General features: G+C 41.0%; 2 protein-coding genes across 3 annotated transcripts; one reads left to right on the forward strand and one right to left on the reverse strand.

Annotated features, from left to right (window-relative positions):
• Positions 1–946: 946 nt before the first annotated feature.
• dio3a (iodothyronine deiodinase 3a) lies at positions 947–3,365 on the forward strand. Its single transcript, XM_071499019.1, has one exon. The coding sequence runs from the start codon at positions 1,983–1,985 to the stop codon at positions 2,766–2,768; it is 786 nt and encodes a 261-aa protein (XP_071355120.1). The 5' UTR covers positions 947–1,982; the 3' UTR covers positions 2,769–3,365.
• Positions 3,366–8,836: 5,471 nt separating this feature from the next.
• LOC139633370 (protein delta homolog 1) lies at positions 8,837–20,581 on the reverse strand. 2 transcript variants are annotated; one of them, XM_071499011.1, is made up of 7 exons: positions 19,063–20,581; positions 18,911–18,925; positions 18,537–18,616; positions 18,277–18,340; positions 17,661–17,791; positions 16,709–16,850; positions 8,837–11,525 (listed from the first exon to the last, which is right to left on the reverse strand). In XM_071499011.1, exons 3-7 carry the CDS (start codon positions 18,586–18,588, stop codon positions 10,736–10,738), a joined length of 1,179 nt encoding a protein of 392 aa, XP_071355112.1. In that variant the 5' UTR covers positions 18,589–18,616; positions 18,911–18,925; positions 19,063–20,581; the 3' UTR covers positions 8,837–10,735. The 2 variants fall into 2 exon arrangements, with proteins under 2 accessions (XP_071355112.1, XP_071355111.1); XM_071499010.1 differs by lacking the exon at positions 18,911–18,925 and having other exon boundaries at positions 19,063–20,579.

Here is a 20,581-nt window from a genome sequence, read left to right on the forward strand (position 1 = left end):
AGTTAATTTAGTACAGCAGATGAATGGAGACTGTCCTCCCAAGACAAACTAGAGCATCAGTCATTTCTAACAGCCCCAGTCTTTATGACTCTTGTCCCCAAGGACCAAAAGAACAAAGTAGTGATTCTGTCTCATAAGAAAAACATTGGACTTCAATAATAGGAGACCAATACTTGTTTCCCTAACCATAAGCGAGTGATTATAATCGTAACCATGACAACGAAGGTCCCCTAAACCTAACCAAACCTTAACCAGTGATTTAACAGGTTTTATTTCTGAAGCCACGATGTCATCCTGTCATTGTGGGACATCAGATGAGAAAAATGTGTGTGTATGTGTTGTTCTGTCTTAATTTGGACGACTTGTTGGATGTGGGTGATGTGACCTTAACAGATGTCATGCTGTCATGCCAACGTGCTGAATAAAATCAACCATGCACAGCTGAGTTTTATGGGAATCTCATCAAGGCCATTTTTTTTTTTTTAAGTGTGAAGACGACTGCTGGTCAAAGGGAAGTTTAAACTTACTGTTGCAAACGTTTGGGGTGCAGGTACAACTTTTTTGTGAGTGGTTTACAGGAAAGTGTTTTTGAGAGTTCATTCACAGAGAGCAGCTCTTCAAACACCTCAGAGACTGTTTTGAACATTCTGTAAAGTTTTATGAGCCTTCAGACACCAGCCAGGACACATTTAAAATTATCCAGGGGCCCTTTACCGAGAAGTATAAATCTGGGAGATTTCTGACCGCAACACAAGATGATGTTTTGTTTCAGTGGACCCCAAAAGTTACTCATTCTGATTCATATCCTGATGTGCTTTAGTGCAATATGAGCCCTTGTTGCTGCACAGTATCCCCTTAGACAGGAAAGCTTAGTGTGTGTGCGTCTGTGCCTGCTTGTGTTTCAAGGGATTTTTATGTTGCTTTAATTGACACAGTCGAGCACCTGAGGAAGAGGATTATAGCTACATGGAAAAAAATAGGGCTGAGATTAATTTGAAATCTGACAACTCACAGTTCTGAGGAAAAACAATCTTACTTGTTTTTCTGAAATTCGTATCAGCAAATTCTGACTTTTATTTTCAGGATTATGACTTTTCCACCTGAGTGCAAGGTTTACTGGAAAGAGAGACGTTTCTCCTCCTGAAGTCAGAGTTTAGACTCTTTTCTCAGAATTGACATTTCCTCGAAACTGTGACCTATTTTTCTTCTCTCGATGATTTCAGACTTTTTATTTCATTTCCAATGTCTTACTCCATCAGAATTTCTCCTCCTGACAGATTCCTCACGTTTCTTTCTCAATTTCTATTCAAGTGTAATTTCATTACGTGGCATTAATGGTGTTTTGTACAGGTCCTGTTCTGATGTATCATTATTTACTATAAGAAGGGTAAATGTGGGAATGTCAGTCATTTGAGGGGCACATAAACCCCCTTTTGCTCGTGAGCCAACCCCGGTTCATATAGACAGATATGACATCAGGACAAACAGTGGACTGCTCACATGTGTTGGTGGCCTGATAAGTTCAAGGCAAAACAGCAGTTGCACAGGCCAGTCCTTTAAGTGGAATGGATGAGCATAGACGGGCAGCGCCTGCAGAAACGTGCTGCAACACAGCAGCCATTGTCATTGCAGCAGCACCAACTTCATGCTTGAATTTCACCGATGACACACCATAATGAGCCATTGGATTTAAACGTAAATTTTAACAGTCTGATGTTAAAAGTGACGATCGACTCTCTCCAACTGCGCACTGCCGTGGCGCACCCTTTCCTGCACCCTTGGCTTTTGGCTATGATTCAGAGCTGTGGAGTTGACAGAAGGTAATCCCCACCATGTGAGGCCTCGGCCCCGGTTTGGAGGCGGGGTGTGATTCATTCAAATCTGCCGGTGCTATAAAAAGAAGGGAAGTTGCAAGTAACCCAACTTCAACCCACAAGATCGTGGCACAACGCAAGACCATTCGGGTTGTTACTCTAGTGATAATGAATACCATTAAAGCCATTAAAAATGCAATAGTCTGTCTCTTCCTGCTGCCTCGTTTTCTGATGGCGGCAGTCATGTTTTGGCTGCTTGACTTTATTTGCATTAGGAAAAGGGTCTTTTTCAGGATGAAGGAGCAGGAGGGCGATGCCATCGATCCTCCTCTCTGCATATCGGACTCCAACCGGCTCTTCAGCCTGGAGTCCCTCAAAGCAGTGTGGCACGGCCATAAGCTTGACTTTCTGAAAGCGGCGCATCTCGGACACGGAGCGCCCAACACCGAAGTTGTTCAGCTGACGGATCAGCGGCGCAGCCGGATCCTCGATTACGCAAAGGACAAGAGACCGCTCATCCTTAACTTTGGCAGCTGCACCTGACCGCCGTTCATGGCGCGCCTCAAGGCTTTCCAGGGAGTTGTGCAGCAGAACGCGGACATAGCAGACTCTGTAGTTGTGTACATTGAGGAAGCGCACCCCTCCGACGGCTGGATGAGCACTGACGCGCCCTATCAGATCCCCAAACACCGGTGTCTGGAGGACAGGCTGAACGCCGCGCAGCTGATGCACCTGGAGGTGCCCGGATGCCTGGTAGTCGTCGACAGCATGGAAAACACCTCCAACGCTGCGTACGGAGCTTATTTCGACAGACTTTATATACTGCGGGAGGGAAAGATAGTTTACCAGGGTGGCAGAGGACCTGAGGGGTATCGGATCTCAGAGCTCAGAGACTGGCTGGATCAGTACAGAGGAAGGCTGGAGAAATCCAGTAATCAAGTTATTCATGTGTAGATTAATTTTCATCTTTATAGAGCTGCTGTGACGAAAACAAAAACAAACAATGCTGCAACATTTTTCAGTATTATAACTCCAGTTAGAGAGATTCTCTCCCTCGTTAATGGTTTAAGAGTGTATTTATTTTTTATTTTTTTTATATGGTTGGATCAAAGTAATTTGTTCAACATTGTAGGATGTACTACAGTAGGCTCCCTCATCTCATATTGGACATAGCCTGCATTCTGTTAGGATCCACTCACAAAAAGGTTAGTTTGTTTGGACCTTGATTATTTGTGAACAAAAGTATTTTTTTTTTTTTTTTTTTTTTTGTGTGTGTGTGTGTGTCAAAAGTTCTGTTTTTATTTCTCCCCCTTCCGTGAATGCGCCTCTGATGAATCCGTCAGGATGCTGAGAAATGCGCATCACTGTGCTCGTCAGTGTTGTAGTGAAGTTCGGTTTTTAAACGGGATGAATCCAGAGAACCGACACTGATGTTTTTAATGCTGGGGATCACAGTGAAGGTGCTGCTCTCTGCCCTGCATGGCGTAAGCTGTTTTGTAAATATTGCTCCGTTTTATGGATATATTTTTCATACAATAAAATGCTTTGATCTACTCTGCCTACTTCATTTGAAGCAAAATACTTTTGTTGCTGTATGCATGTGTTGGTGTGTTCTCTTTTTTTGCAATAACAGCATGCTGTGTATAGATTTTACGGTCATTTGCTCTCCTGTACTAAGAGGACAAAAAGGATGAATGTTCAATTTCCTGCACATAAAGCACAACAGACCTCCCCTGGATTCCTCTGGAAATATCCCCCTTTTTTTTCCCAAGTGCAGTCTCTAAAACTGATGTGGAGAAGCACAAAAATATGAGGAAACAACAAAAATGATAAGATCTCACCAAACCTCCAAGCACAAAAAAGTCCTGTAAAACAGCAATTACTGCATTATTCTTGATTAGTCTTAATTATGAAATTAATTAATTTACAAAAGTCTTCCCTATTTAAAACAGATTCATTCTCAGAGTGAAGAGAATTTTCCAACATTGTAGTCTCCTTTTGGTAGAGCCTTTCAATTTGACATCATTTATTTTTTTTCCACAGTCAATTTTGACACAGGGAACGCTCTGGCTTTTCTAACATCAACTATATCCTGCAAACAGGTTTGATCTCTGCAATCAGGATGAAACATCTTGTGTCTAATTGGAGGTCAGTCACCTTTAAAATTGTATAGATGGTGATTACAGGTCTTTGCTTCGTACTGCAGCGAACAAGCGGTGCTTCTGCTCTCCACAGCCCCTTCCTAAGCCTTTGACCTCCTACAATTAAATGAGGATAATCACACTTGATCCTATTAGTGATATAGCCACCTATAAGGGTCTAAACGGACAAATGTTTTCAGGGCTTAGCACACCAGTCACAGAGCAGTAACAGTGTTAGGAGTTGAGACATTTAACTGAATTCTCCAGTAAACTAACGCAATTAACATACTTAGATATCTGCAGCTCTCTGAAGTGATTCAGTGCTGAATTACAGCACCCACGAGGCTTCAGCGTATCTGAAAACATGCAATCGACACCATGAAAATCACCCAAATCAAACAATGTATTTCTTATTTATTTATTTTTTTTAATAAAACTGGAGGAAAATCCCTTTAGAGGCTTTAGATAAAAGTCACGACACGGTGAAGACACAACAGGGGCAATACCTCAGACACAGCCGACCCAAGAAACCATATAATGACGCTCCCACAACCTGTATGTGGAGCAACATCTTGTGAGATGCCTCTGGCTTCCCGCGCCTCCTGCATCCACAGTTTTATTATTCATTGTCGACTTAAGAGAACAGAGCGTTTACCTCCAGCAGGGAGGCAAAGTCACAAATGGGAAACAAATGGCTGTAGACATGACACGACAGGGTTCAAGACCCTGTTTAATATAGTGACAACACAAGGATGCTCATTGTGGGTAATTTTTTTTTACACTGCTTATGAATCACAGCTTTGAGACAAATTTGAGTCAGGTCGTCTTCCATAAATATCACTTGATGTTTGAAATTATTGGTTGTAATGAAGTTGAGTGAAATGAGAGAAAGCTTTTGTTATGGGTCAGGGAGACAGGATTGCTGTTTCTCTTCAGATCTCAGATTAAAAAAAGAGAAATCCCATCCATCCAGTTCTCAGTCCCTGCTCATCGGGGCTCTGTTTGTGTGGAGGCAGGGGTCGAACTCTCAGCTTCTGCAGCTAATTCAGGTGCTCACTCCACGTTAGTCCTTAATATTTAAAGTCCATATCTGCGTAGATATGTTGAATAATGTTGTTTAATAGGAGAACAACATAAAGCCACAGCTTCGGCACATCATTAATCAATTAGTCAGTCTACAAAAAGTAATTTGGGAAACATCTTGATTATCAATGAATCATGCAATCATAAAGGAAAAATACCAAACATTCACTGGTTCCATCATGTCAAATGTGATGATTTATGTCTCTTGCTATGTCGTTATACATTTTATTTATTGTGATATTGGACTGTTAGTTGGACAAAACCAGCAATTTGAAGACATCGAAATAGGATCTGGGAAACTGAGTGGGTTTTTTTCCTCACTATTTTCTAGTAGTAATTATTATAAGTAATTATTGTAATGGTAATCAATAAATTGGTAGTTAGCTGCAGCCCTGTGCTAGACATTTAAACATAGGGAAGCAGAATTTCCGTTCATTTTTTCAGACATCTGTCAAATCTTAGCTCCTTTTCCTGCAGATTAATGGTTACATTTCCTCTTCTTGGCTCTAACATTATTCAAATAAAACAGGAGAACTTCACCTTATTTGACCTGATCATAAACAATAGATAGACAGTATGCAACTGGCTGTGAGTTCACATTCCTTCAGGAAAGAGAACAAGTCCAGCTAGAGAAAATGTTACTGGTCTGACTGCAAGGGTTTTGCAGTGACCTTACTTTACAGCTCATCTGGAACTCATTTAGCGCACAAATGCATGCGTATTTATATGGAGCTGTCAGCTGACAGAGGGGCATCTGCTTAAATGAAATATAACTTGCAGTGTATCCAGTGTGCACCCCTGTAAAGAAACCCCTGACTGGAATTGTTTGAATTTGGATTCTTTCCATGTGTGATTTTCCATGGATGTCTGTCAGTGGAGAAGCAGACGGGAACAAAGGGTTAAGGGTCTCAGGCTTGGGGGAGAGATTTAACTTTTGCTGTTCTGTTTTGTTTTATGACTTGGAGGGAGCAGAATGGGCCTGCTGAGGTGGAGGGTTTTTTCTCTCTTTTTTTTTTTTTTTCAGCTTCTCTGGTCAGCTTTGAAGGTGAGGGCCCCTCTTTCCCCAGGGTCAAAACTCCATAAATGAATGTCTGGTGGTGGGAAGCCGGGGGCCTCAGCACACAAAAAGGTTTTCAGTGAAGCCTGTGTGATTCAGGTTCAGCATGTTAACATTTAACCATGCTCCAAACAATCTTCTTTATGCTGGTACAAATAAACTCTCGAGGCTCAGGAGACACGTTTCAAGGCTACTTTTAATACTGTGGACATTTTTCCAGGGGCACAGATGATATTACAGAACTGAAGGTGTTCTTCTGAATGAAAGTTTATTCAGCAACCTTTATTGGAGTCACAAGTATTGACTGAATTAGCTGTGGCACAGGGGACATTTAGGGTCAAGTTGCAGCATTGAGAAAAGACAGGGGCCCATATGCAATCCACGCTGATTAAATAACCAACATGCAGTCTAACCTTTCAACTCCTTTCACTTATATAACTGCTACCGGTAATGCAGATCTGCGGGACTGTCAGAGATTTTTAAGAGTAGTCTTTGTAGGTCATGGACACACAGTAACACAGCAGGGGTGCCTGAGACATTTTCCAATAATGTTCAGTGTAGAGTGAGAAGTGGTTGGATGTGGCGTGGGAAAAAAAAAAACTGAATGTCACCCAACCAACTAACAGTGAACTGAAATAGCACAGCAACAAAGTGGAGAATGATCTGTTATGTGGGACAGGCAGCACCTTCACTCCTTCAGTGGATTGTATTGCTGGTCAGAAACAGAGTAAAACTGGGAGACATTATGTAATTTGTTTTCACACTGTTACAATGAAGTATAATTGTTGTCACACATTATGATCTAGTTTTTTAAAAAACATGATTTTGGGAGAAAGTGATACCAAATAGAGATATTAAATACAGCAATTCTGAGCCAAAGTTTTGTTCAGGCATATGTGTGTGTTAATTCCAAGTATGTGAAAACATTAAATTACATCCAATCAACTCATAAAAACAAAATCCAGTGTTCTCAGACTGGTGACGCTCAACCGCTGGCTGCAGCCTTCCCTCCGTCCCCTTTTAGATGGATGACACCTTGTGGTCACAGTGTGAGACTACATCATGTCTTACAGCAGAAATCTGCTGCTGCACTGCTCTCTGCAGTTTGGAAAGCCCTGATGGGAGAGCGACAGGAGAGCAAAACCGCTGACTCTTGCCTGCTTCTGCCTTGAAGAAATTGGAAATATGCAGTTTATACCTACAAGGTTTCAGATTTAAGTAAATTAACTATCTCTGTCCAAGCAGGAGTCTTAGTTAACAAAAAAAAAAAAAAGTTAGAAATGTAAAAGTTAATCTTTTGTTACTCTAGCATATGATCAAAGACCAGCATTTAAATTTAGGGTGGTTGAAATTCAGTCTTGTGTTTTGCACAAAGACCAAACTGTAAAGGCAGTCTGTTACATTTCTGTCCCAAAATGGCAGCCAGAGGAAACGGTTTTAAATATTTATGTTTGAAAGACCCTGCATTCCCATGGTCCCCCTGCACAGATGTTCTCACTTACGTCGCCTAATGAGGCCTCTTGTCAGGACAGTGTGGGTGCACTTGACTGACATCTCCTTTCCCATTTCCCTGCATGTAATGTCATGTTTCTGATGCTGGTAATAAATGAATGGATTAGCGATCTCAAACAAGTTTGTGCTCTAGTAATGTGAGAATGTACTTAAAGTGGTGATTTCCTGAATGCAAGCTCAGTCCCGCTCCCTCTCTCACACTGGCTGGACATTGGAGAACCTTGCTGTTTGGTGTATGTTAAAATTCAATCGAACTGAAGTCTGAACTGAATTTTCAGCTGGAAGGAAATGTGTCTCTCGCTGTTTCCTCATGAAAATGAATGGGAGGAGAAATTCTCTCTGACTGTGCTTTTATCCTTCTCATTAGTGGGGATCAGTTTAGTCCACCTGACCAGACATCTAACCCGCTCAGTAATTAGAAATGCCAGTGAAAGCGTGCAGGGCCTTGATTACTCATCTTCATGATGTGATGCTGGTAAACTTCGCAAGTGTCAGAATTTGAGAAGTCACATCCACAGAGCAGACCAGTGTGAACTTCAGTATGTACCATGCTTTTCATACACCTTACATGCTTGGGTTGCTGGGATGCTTCATTTGCTCGGGTGAAATGAATTGAATTTTGATTCAATACAAGCAGGAAATACTAGACTTGTATTGTATCAGAAAGGATTAAACCGCAGGTCATCTCTCAGGGAAACACGTCCCCCCCCCTGACTACATCGAATTTCTACATAGAGATCTTGTTTGTTGCAGAGCACTGCAGCTGAAGTCCGGGTGATGTAGATAACCTGCACCACGAGATGGAGACAGAGACTGTTATCTGACAGTGTCTTACCTTTAGGGGCAGTGGAGAAGTGCTGATGGAGTCACTGTTATCATTCAGGTGATTAGCAGGGAGTTGGCCCTGGAAAGAGGGGTGGGTGGTGGGGGGGTGCATTAAGCAGCACTGTGCAGGAGAGCAGATGTGCCACTGGTTTCAGAACAAGTCGGTGGTGGTGGTGGTGGTGCATACAGCATCGGGTGGATTTCTCACTGTGACACGATGAATGTGTTGCCTTTGCCAAGCATCTGATTTTGTCTGCTTGTTGTGTCAAGACAACAGCAGCAGAAGGAGATAGCCTCAATATAAATCTGGTGGTTCTTGCGTCCTGAACTGGATACAACTGATAGTGATAGTAAATAAAAAACGGTACACAGATATGTATCACTGCAAGCATTTTTGTCAAGGGGACAGTTTTATGTATTTTATTAAAAGCAATGAATAGACAACAAAACATTATCTGGCCAAAGCACAACAGCAAATAATCCCAGACTGGAATAAATACTGATAAGATAAACTGCACAGCCACAGCCACTCACCCCCAGTAGAAATGCTACTTGTAAAACATTATTTTTTTTAATCATAATTTTTTTTTTACTTTTGCACGATGTCATACACAACCTGAAATGTAAGTCTGTGATGTTATATGCACAAGATAACATCCCTATCATAGAATTATTATAAACAAAGCCCAACATCTTAACAGCATCTCCTTATAGGCTGAATAGGGGCTGAGAGGTCGAATGTTTCAGAAACCCTCATATCAGCAATGAATGAATTTGAATATATTACAATATGCAATATGTTCCATGTTTAACTACAGTATACCTTTATTGGGTCACAAGCATATGTTTTTCTTGTTTTCCATAATCAATTTTCCCTCCATCAGGAGTGTGCGACTATCTCATGCATGATGAGACAAACCAATAACACTTAACAGATGTTACAGTATTGATTTCAGGGCTCACCGATGCATGGTGCAGTACCGGTGAAATACCTAATCTAGAAGTGAGAAGCAATGTTGGAAAATCTTACAAAATCTCAGAAAAACTGCAAATGAGTTTTAGAGCGATTAACAGACAAAAGTGTGAATATATTCATGGCAATGGATGCAAATAGATTCAAATAAAGACAGAAAGTGGCATTTTAAGAGGAACCGTGAACTACGTCTTTGTGAGAGAGTGAACATCTGTGCATATTCCTTTAAAAGCAACATCTAAAGTTGTACATCTACAGAGAGAAAAAATGTAATGCTAATTGGGAAATGGAATTCCTTCACAAGAAAGTACAGCTGTGTTGGTGGAAGTAATATCTAATTACACATTTTAACTGCACATACTGTACAAACTCACTATATGTATTTTTGCATGAATTATGAAATGGCAAATTCACAATAGATGATATGGCAGCAACTAATGATCATTTTAATTAGTCTTGATTTTCTCGATCAATCATTTTATCACTATCACTATTATTTTATCAATATCACCATTTCAGCTTGTTTTATCTCCAGAAATCATGAAATCCTCACGCTGGAGAGGCTGGTACCGGCAAAGTTTGCTTGAAAAATGACTTAAACGATAAATTGATGATCAAAATAGTTGCCAATTGCTTTCCTGTAGATCAAGTAATCGTTGCAGATCTAGTGATGGTTCTAATATATTAGTAAGGAACACTAAAATAAGAGTATAACTGTAACCAAACAGCTGACAGCAATTTACTGTAAAACTTATATTCTAAACGGCAGTGTATTGTAATATTTTAATATTTTTTACAGTAATAAACTGTTGATGTAGACAACAGCAGGTAGACTGTAGAATAACGATAGAAAGCTGGAAACTGTAGCTGCCAGTGATTTACTGAAATTTAACGGAAATTTGTTACAATGCATCATTAGTACCATTATTTAGTTTAATTAGAAATACTAAAAGAAGTGTGGCCCTGTTTGCTGCCAAAATCATTGATCTCCACTGTAACTCTGTTACTTTACTCCAAATCAACAAGGAAAACAGAGTAATAAAACCTTGTTTCTTAAGAAATACCACACCAGGTAAACTTTTTATCAGCCATTAAGGTGCTGTTTGATAAAACATAATTTATAATTTTATGCATTTCTAATGAGTAGTTTTTACAATCCAGTGTCATGCTTATCCGCTTTGTCCAGGAAACTATACATTCAAATAGTCCAAAATCTCTCACTTTATAAACGCAACTGTACAACAGTCATAGTATTTCCTTCGTTGCTATTTTATGACATTCGTATTAAACTCCTTCCAGAAGGAGGAAGGAAGAGGGAGAGGCTTTTTAATCAGATGGAGGTGTAGTGTCTCCCAAAGCTGGTGAGTCTAATCTTCTCTGGCAGGATGATGTTTACTGAGTGCTCGGGCTCTTCCTGGTTAGCGACGCCAGCTTCTCTCAGCAGGTGCTCCCTTTGCTGCCGAACAAGCTGGCTGTACTTGGCATTGGCCAGCCACGTCTCACAGCGGCCAAAAAACACAATGCCTGTGGTGCCCAGGATGACCAGGCAGGTGAGCAGGGCCAGTATGCCAAAACAGACAAGCTGACCCTGGGTGACAAGGACACCGGGGGAGTGGACAGTCTCCTTCAGGGTGATCTTTAGCAGGTCTCTCTCAGGCGGTCTGAGGAGCTTGTGGAAGGCGTGAGCAGGGAGGGAGTAATGCTGTGGGGTCAGCGCGAACACTCTGTGGTCCACAGGCCTGGCACCAGCCGGCTTGGGCCTGGCCTTTGGTCTGTGCTGCAGGGAACATGTGGGACCTGTAAACCATTTCTGGCAAATGCACCGAAAGGTTCCATCAGGCTGACCAACACACGTGCTCCCGTTGGCACAGGGCTGGCCAGCACAGGGTGAGAGGCTGGTGGTGTCATTACAAGTGAAACCAGTGAAGCCGCGCGGACAGACACACGTGAAGGCCAGGCCGTGGTTGGTGCAGTTGCCACCGTTGAGGCAGGGGTTAGGCTGGCAGCTGTCAATGCTGATCTCACAGAAGTCTCCAGAAAATCCGGGGGGACATAAACAGGAAGAGTAAGCTGCTGAGCCATCGGCATCCGTGCATGTGCCTCCGTTCTGACAAGGAGAGCTGGAGGACAGAGCAGCACAGTGTGACAATACAGCAGGGAGAACAGGACCTGCTATCATGTACACAGTTTTACTACAAAATATTTCACCCCGCACTTATAAAGCAGCTGTCAAATGGATTTATGCTACTTTACAGGTAGATTTCAAAAGGTAAGGGGAAGCTTTCTAAATCTATAATTTGTGAGGTACCCCAGGGGAGCGTCCTTGGGCCATTGTCACGTATTAAAGATTTAAGATGTGCCAGCTTATGCAGACAATGCTTCATTGATAACGTCACATTAAGATTCACAAACAGAGAATATCACCGCTGTCCATGAAAAGCATGTGCCTCTAATTTGGGTGATTTTGAGTTTCTTTAGAAAAAGTGGAGGATAAAGTGTCCTTAATAAGCTGAGGAAATTATCCTAAAGCTAAATAAACCACTAATAAAGGGCTGAGCAGCGGAATACTGCAACACAGCTCTCTGATAAAGTTTACCATCGTATAGGAAATCTGAGGCAACTCTTTTTGGATCTCGAATCAAGCTTAGAGTTTTTTTTAGTTAGGTTACGTCAAACTGTAATTGCAGCAAAAGCCATCGTTAATTATTTAGGTTTGTTTTCAGATATCAGCTCTCAGGGGAAGCTATGGCACTAAAAGCACTTAATTTGTCAGGACTGAATTCATGCTCAGGAAAGTAGCACTGTGAGATAGTGCAAAATTAATCTCTGGTACCACAGTTCTCCAAAACCTAGGAAAAGAAACTGCTTAAAATTAGCTCATTAGGGTTTTACTAAAATTACCTCCCAGTACATATCTACAGTGTAAAAAATTCTGTTTTTAGTTTGTTTGTGTAGCTCCATGGGTAAAAGTACATGCCCAGGCATCTAACCTGCTGTTTTTGTCTGTAGCATTAATGCAGGATGATTAAAGCAACAGCTAACAGACAGGTTTTAAATCTTGGTAACAAATATTTTAAAGAAACATCCTATTCTTTCACTAATAAGAACCACATTGGCACTAAGCTTTTATCTTCCATGTGATTTTAGTCTCTGTCTATGTTTCATCTTAGCAATTTGGAAAAACAGGGCAATAATATTGTTGTATTGTGTAAAATCATATTAAGATGATATGATCATATAATAAGATCCAGTTTATGAAATGAATGATGTCTAGTAAAGTTTAAAAACTAACAAAATGAGTCATTGAGGTTTTTGTTTCACATATTTAAAGGATTTTGTCTCATATAATAATAGTGGTCCACAATTTATTGCATTGAACATGAATAAGAATATTTTGAGTACATTTGTCATATTGTGATATACATATTCATATTGGAATAATATAGTCTTGCAACTAACAATTATTTTCATTGTCTGTTAATCTGGTGATTATATATTTTTGTGGTGGCCTATTTTAAAAAGAAAATAGTGGTTATAGTGGTTAAGGTGACACTATCTAATTGTTTGTTTTGAACAAACAACAGCCCAGCACCTAAGAAAATATTCTAGTTTACTATATCATGAGACAAAGAAAAGCAGCACAACTGAGAAGCTGACACCAGAGACTGATTGCCATGATCTGTTATCTAAATATTTGGCAGTAATCAATTAATCTACTAATTGTTTCAGCTCCAGAAAAATTCTTGTTAATATTGCAGCTCATTTTCTGCAAATTATAAACCTGTGCCAGTAATAACATATAAGAGGAGTCTTCGCGTTGCCTCTTCCTGCACCGACACGTGCAGCATGTGATCAATGCAGCTGTGCTTCGCCAAGTGAGTGCGCCGATAAAAACCCAGGATAAAAACAATCAATATCTCTTATAGTAGCTCATGTAATTACACAAGTTCTTAGCTTTCTGTCTCTGCGAGTCAGAAGAATAATAGCTCTGGCATACTTCGCAGACATCTCCAGTGCCTTGTAGAGGAGCTGATTAATGAAACCTCATGCAGGCGTTTTTAATAGAGATGAATTCCCCTGACATACAAGTGAGGCTCCAGTCGTCGTATTTGTGAAAAGACTGAAATCTTTTTTTTTTTTTTCTGTGAGGCAGGAGAGCTGCCAGTTCACTGACAATGAGCTTTAGGCTATTGAATTTTAGGTGTGTCGTTCAAGTCAATAACAAGGATGCCTGACAGAACAAACATGGTGGGGTTCAGAGTGTGGAGGAGCTGTGTCAGCTCGCTCCGTCTCCAGAGACTCTTTCAAATTCATCTGATGGGCAGAGGGAGGATTCCTTCACGGATCAGCCCTGTCTGCAGTCAGCAGTGGGTAAAGTTGGACAAGATGTTGATTTCAAGAGCTCAAAGGAATGAGCAGCTGTTTTTGTTCTAGACATTAGGTCATTCTTGAATATTATCTAAAAGCAGAAATTTCAGATGAGGGCCTTGTTTTGAAATATATTTTCTGAGCAGTGCTTTTAAAGCCCAACATCCATTGTAATAGCTGTATTCAGAGACTCTGTCACACTTCAGCTGTGTGCCAATTCTAGCAAGGTAAAGGACATGACCCATGAAGGTGGGTCCTTTTCAGACAACCCGAAGGCCTGACTAAACCTGCCCCTCACCTCTTCAAATGTGGACAAAACTCCTGGTGCGTTCAGGTGTTTCTCATCAAAACAATTTGACCTCCAGTGCCTGAAATACTGGTAAATGCCAACAGCAAATCTGGTGAAACTGCAGTTTTCATGATTGCAGATATGATATGTGTCTCAGCCTTTCAGTTTCAGAATAAATAAATTCCACATGATGCTCCTGGTTAGTAGGAACATCTGATGTTCTATAACATATCCAGGCTTGTAAAACATATGATCAGTGTCATTTATTCCTTGCTACCAGCATTCTGCAGAGATCATTACAATAATTGGTTCAGTTCATGCAATATATTTGTCAGTGACTGATGACCACCTGACAGCAAATTCCTGGTAAATTGTATTTCCCAATGATATGTGATATAGGATATGCAAAGTGCACATCCAGTGTGTCCCCCAAGATACAGGAAAAAGAAGTGTCCGGTCACATACTGTAGAGAGGAGCTATTGAAATGTGACAGCCTTGCTGAGAGATTATGATGTATTCAGTTTTGAAATATTGACTTCAAAGGATGCAGTCCCTGAACTGGGAGGCAGTTTATGATGCTGCCCTAGTATACACCGTCGGCTACTGTGTAGAGGTGTCTGCTTGTCAGAAAACAACAGCACAACCCAGTCTGATGACAGTTCATGAAACAATCCTGTAATGATGGAATTTCCCATATTTTTCGTAATAATAAAATGTAAACTTGCAGTAACCACTTTAAATTAAGGCACCAATATAATTCCGGTATTAAAGGACTGCGATTTTCTACACAACTTTACAACTTTACTGCTTTGATTCACTCTAACCACTCTCTTTCCGTTGTTTTCAGTCGCAACAGGAAGCTGCTTTCAGCACCGGAATCTCTAAAAAAAAATCCCACTGGACACCACCTGCTCAGTGGGGATGTCACAACAACTGATCGTTAGCTACCAAGTCGTTGCCAAAATCCTGAAAATGTTACAGTGCTTGATTTTCTATAGTGCTGCAGGTAACAAGAAGCCTCCTAGTCTGACATGAAACTTTACAAGAAGAAGAAGATGGCAGAGTAAACAATAACAACAATACACAGAATGGCAGCAGCAAGTGTGGGTGCAGCAAAAGGTCCGCCACGACCTGTGAAATGAAAAAAAAAAAAAAAAAACATACACGCCAAGACTATGCGTATGGATCTATTTTGCATTTGTCACAGAAAATAAGGGACGGGTTAGAGACAAACAAAAGCCATCTATATGCAAATGGTGCCACAGAGAATTTCAAATGGAACACCTCAAACTTATCTGAGCTCAAAGACAGACATGCAGATCTGTACGCACAATTCAGGCTGAGCGAGTTTCGGTTGTTAACTTTATAATAACAACATGTCAAAATGTTCATGTCCTGAAATGTTAACATTACTGTTTGTGAATTGCAGCAGCTGGCATCTGTTCCACACACGGTGTTCACAAAGGCTAAGGTTAGCTTGTTTAGGCTAACACAGCGACATTTCACTGCAGGAGCTGGGTGCTCACAACATCAGTCGGCGAGGTCATTCCTGTTCAGTCTGTCAAAATATTGCACCGCCGACTTTTTAAATGAATCGTTTCACACCACTGGTCTGTCACCTTGTTAGTGAAGTTAATCTACTGCCTGCACACTATATGGAGGTGTGTGTGTGGGTGTGTGTGCGTGTGTGTGGATGTGTTTATGTATTAGCTGTGTGCAGCAGCGTCTGTTGTTTTCTGTTTTTTTTTTTTTGCCGTGGAATCAAATTTGTTATCGAGAATTGTGGAATTTAAACGGAATTGGTACCGACTGCCAAAATTCAGCTATAGTGACATCCCTGCTGCTCAGCACCGAGCAGCAGACCGACACATTTAAGGACTAGCTGGTGAATATATGAGCAGCTATAGAGGCAGTAAATTTCCCTCAGGAGTTGGTGGGCTTAAGAAAGTGATTACAGGGTTTACATTTGCCAGGTGGACAGAAACAAGACTCCAAATGAATGCTAATAGTGCTCCGTAACTGCTGATGTATAAATAAGCAACTCATAATTTGTTTCTGCTGCCTACAAGTGGCAAAAAAAAAAAAAAATCAGTTACTGCAGCTTTAAGTCTGCACACCATTGGTTCCAAGTCCAAGCACCATGTTCTTCTTTGCCTTTATGGAACATCATAGAGAAGGTTCAGGAGGTAGAAGTTGACTTTCTGAGTAGGAATAATGAGCTGGAGTTCTCCTCAAGTGGAGTTTGTCGTCACGTACTTGGAAACTTGCCAGTTCCAGTTCCGCTCGTGTTTGTGGGCGAAACTGAATCAAAGCAAACATTTCTGTTTGTCTTACAAATGCATGAACACCACTGCCTGTTGCAAGATACAGCAATCAAACTCAAACTCACAGTTTTCTCATTAAGGGTAAAAAAGAACATCTGATATTCTCTCCTCTAACTACCTACCATTACCAGCCATATACACAATAACCACTAACTAGTGTAGGGTGGTTTTGATTGGATGCCTCGGCGATACAGACAAAGCTGACACACACTGCACCACATTGCACGTATTGATTATTGCTCCTAATTATAAAAAAAAGGCTGTGAAGCACTGGAGTTTTCCTTTGCTTAAAATAGGAACTCAAATTAAAGATGCTGGTACCCATTTGTGAAGCAAGCTCCTCTCTTTAGGTGGCAGTTTTCTCCAGTGTATCCGTGGGGACAGATGCACAGGTATCCTCCCTCTCCTGTCTCTATGCAGGTGGCATTACCAGCACAAGGCCTGGATGAGCACAGGCGGGTATCTGTTGTGAAGAAAAAAAAAACAAAAAAACATAGCACGCTGCTTTTAGATCTCTCTCACTGTGTATCTGTGTCTCTCTGCCAGTTTTTCTCTCTCTCCTTTGTTTCCACTTTCTCACTCACACCCCCCAACGCAGCATCTTGTCACCAAAAGCAAAACCGAGAACACAACCAACCACGTTACAGAGGGCGAGCGGTTCATATGCTTCAACACAATAAGAGATGTACTGTGAGAGCTGATAAGAAGGTCAAACTGAGCCAGAAGCCAAAAAAATCTTTCTTCTTTTAATCTTCTCTCTTTCTTTCTTCCTTTGCTTGAGGGAACACAAGTCATTTTTATGCGATTATTTTCATTGAAGATACTGGAGAGATTATTATATAAGTGCTTAACTTAAATAGAAGTATCTACTGAAATGGAAATGTGACTTTTAGGAAGCTTTAACATTTGAATTTTCACAGCCACAGAACAATTCTTTTGAGGTTTTCTTAAGTTTATCATATGTGCCTTGCTCGCTGGCACAAAGCAGAGGACAGCAGTTTATGTTGAGAATTTCTGCAGTTATTCTGTGGCTCCAGCTTTCATCCTAGATGCAGATTCCTCCATTATTATTTTCTTTCGCATAGTCAGAACTTTTCTACTCTAACTTTGATCGTTTCAAAATACAGTTAACTATATCCTCCAGACTCTGGCTTGGTGTGGTGGTAACCTGTGGGTCCCTGGGGCTCTGTGACTCACCCTCACCTCTGGTATCTCAGCAAATGTCAGGAGGCGGATAGAGATAGGAGTGTCTGCGGAGCTTAATGAGACTCACCTTGGTCACACAGGCTGCCCACCCAGCCTTCCTTGCAGATACACTGCCATGCCTTCTCACATGTGCCGTGCAGACAGCCGGGGAAGGGCAGGCACTGGTTACAATTGTCTCCTTGCCACCCTGGTTTGCACCTGAGTGAGGGGGAAAAGGGAGCAATCCAGACCTATTTATATACCACCCACAGAGCTTTGCAGTCAGGCGCTAGTCCTTATCATGTCTGCAGGCTTTACTCTTAAAGTTAGAGAGAAAGATTCAAGTTTGATTGTGCAGTAATTGGTTAAATTCTCCAGCATTTTGGCTCAAGAGTACATACAATAGCCTTTGCCAGAAAATCCTTTCACACTGGGCAGGGTTTGCAACCAAAAGCTTTTGAGCTATCTGTTAGGATAACAGTGCTTTTGACTGTTCAAATAAAGGGCTGATCTGGCACTTAACACAATACAAGCACCTAACAAATCTCGAAAAAAAAAAAAAAACCGAAGGCTCCAGCTGGCTGGATTGTGATTGCATTTCTCAGAGGAACATTTACAGCTCCAGCGATTTTTGAAAATAGGCTTGCAAAAGCCCATAGGATGTGGCTCATCATCCACAAAGGAATCCAAGGTGGTTTTTGTACCTGCACTTTCCTGGCTTCTCACAAAACCCATTTTCTGTGTTGCACCCTGCGCTGCATTCCCAACCTTTGAGACAGAAAGAAAGGGACAGCAGCGTGTTTGCATCAAAAATCAAAAGACACATTAAACATTCAGAGCAATAAAATATTCATCCGTTATACTTTCTTCCAAACGCAGAGAGCAAATCGGATCAAAAAGGAAAAAGAGTTTGTTTTGAATCAAATCTCTTTGTCTCAGTGGCATGATCAAAATCTCAGATTACCTTTGGCGATGCCTGTCACGACCAGAATAGAGACCACCGCTGTGAGATGCATCGTAATTTCGAGCTTGACCCTCTTTGTCCTGCAAAACAGAAAGCGAGTTAAGTCGCAGAAAGAGCTCTGTGGTTTGCTTTTTCCGCCGAACAGAGATCACACAACTCAAAAGTTCATTTTTTTACGAAAACAATAAACCTTCAAAGGAGAAGTGGTGGTTTACAAACATGGGAATTTCTGCATGGATCTCTGGGATATGTGGTCAAATACTGCATCGTAGGAGATTTTAACCATCAGAGAGAAAATCACACACGCTGCACGGCTCAATATTGCTGGAATATTTAGTGTTTTATTCTTAGGCAATTTAATCTAACTGGCGCACCTGAACCATATGCGTCTGCTCCCCCATGTTTCCATTACGCACGATCATGGAGGGAAAGAGAAAAGCCATTTCATTTCAAATCCAACACATTTGTTTCATCAAAAAATCTCATCAACTTAAACTGTCTTGTGGCATGCGGGAAATTGCCTTACCTATGTCGCACCGGCGCTCTGTTTTCAGGTCATATTTGATGGATTTGATTTGACCTTTTTTTTTTTTTTTTTTTTTTTTTTTCCCTTTCTTAAATCCAAGCGACGTCCTGCTGAAAGTGACACTACAGGTGCGCCCGTGGTCCGGCTGCCGGTGGTGGACCTGCAGGTTTTGACGGGACTGCCGGATCGTGCAGCGTCCCAGTGTAACACGCTCCTCCCACCTTCAGAGGGAGAATGTCTGTCTGACCCCCAGGAGAGAAGTGCTGTTGCACAATAGCTTACATTAGGTCCCTGTATTTTACAAATGCGTTACTTAATGCTCCTGGAAAAGTCTTCCAGGGAGGTAAGAAGGTCCCTAACACTTCCAACACAGCGTGTTGTATTTTCTTGTGTTTTTTTTGTTTGTTTGTTTGTTTGTTTGTTTTTATTCTTAAATCTTTATTTAAACACAATCCAACTAACTTGTGTTATTCGGAGTCTCTGTCAGTGGTGGAAGAAGTATTCACATCATTTATTCCAGTAAAATTAACAGTATATCATTGGACAAATACTCCATTGCAAGCGAAAGTCTCACATTGAAAGTTTTACTTAAGTACAGACATATTATGAGCTAAATGTGCTTAAAGTACTGAAAGTAATTCAATAATTCATCAGATTTCAGCATTACATCATTATATAATTACTGTCACTATTAATACTGATGCATAAACTTGTAAGCAGCATCTTACTGATGTAGCTGGGTGAGGTGGATCTTATATCACCTACTTAATATAGTCTCCTGCTATGTAATCTGTAATCAAAGCTCTCATCCAGTGAGATGATCATATGTTCTATGAAGTAAATAAAAACTATAGGTTTCAGATACAAGTAGTGGGGGTAAAAAAAATATATATATATTTCCCTGTGAAATGTTGTGAAGGAGAAGTCTAAAATAACTGAAAATGTGAAGCACAGTTACTTGTGGAAATGTAGGCAGTTTATAATCTCTGCCGACCATCACCCTTACCACACTCACAAAACACTTCAACAATACTAACTGACAAACTAGATCCACCAAAGGAATTCAGATTCTGTCCTTCCTCCTATTTTAAAATATTGAATGACTTCCCTTACACACAGCCTACCTGTCATACATAATACTGCCCTATTCAATTCTTAGTTCACTTATTGCTGTCCACAATCCCTTATCCTTCCCAAGGGCAGGGAATGGTATTTTCCTTCCCACGAAGCATGGCTCATAGTGTAAGGGTCTAATTATGAGTTTCACGTCTCTCAGACATTATTAGATTGGCATTAAAGATCCTGAAAATGGTGCCCAAGCAACCGTCTAGGGAAATCTGCTCCTCTGTCTCACTAATCCTTTTCAGCGTCCAATTGTAAGATGTAGCCTGTGTCTCATCCAGACTCTGTGGTTTCAGTGAGTGAAAACCAGTGTGAATATGTTTCCTTCTTGGGTTTATGCTAAATGACAGCACAGAGAAACATTATTCCAGACATTGTCAGCTTTGTGGATCTACTT

This window comes from Trachinotus anak, unplaced genomic scaffold (genome assembly GCF_046630095.1).
Source record: "Trachinotus anak isolate AG129_WGS33_773 ecotype Australia unplaced genomic scaffold, CSIRO_AGI_Tana_v1 ptg000015l, whole genome shotgun sequence".
In the NCBI taxonomy this organism is placed as follows: Eukaryota; Metazoa; Chordata; class Actinopteri; order Carangiformes; family Carangidae; genus Trachinotus; species Trachinotus anak.

Coding starts and splice junctions, on each gene's coding strand:
- LOC139633370 (XM_071499011.1), bottom strand. CDS start 18,588: ATGCATCTCACAGCGGTGGTCTCTATTCTGGTCGTGACAGGCATCGCC. Junction 17,792..18,276: donor GAGAAGCCAGGAAAGTGCAG/GTACAAAAACCA, acceptor CCCCTCACTCAG/GTGCAAACCAGGGTGGCAAG. Junction 11,526..16,708: donor GGAGCTTGCTTCACAAATGG/GTACCAGCATCT, acceptor TCTGTCCTCCAG/CTCTCCTTGTCAGAACGGAG.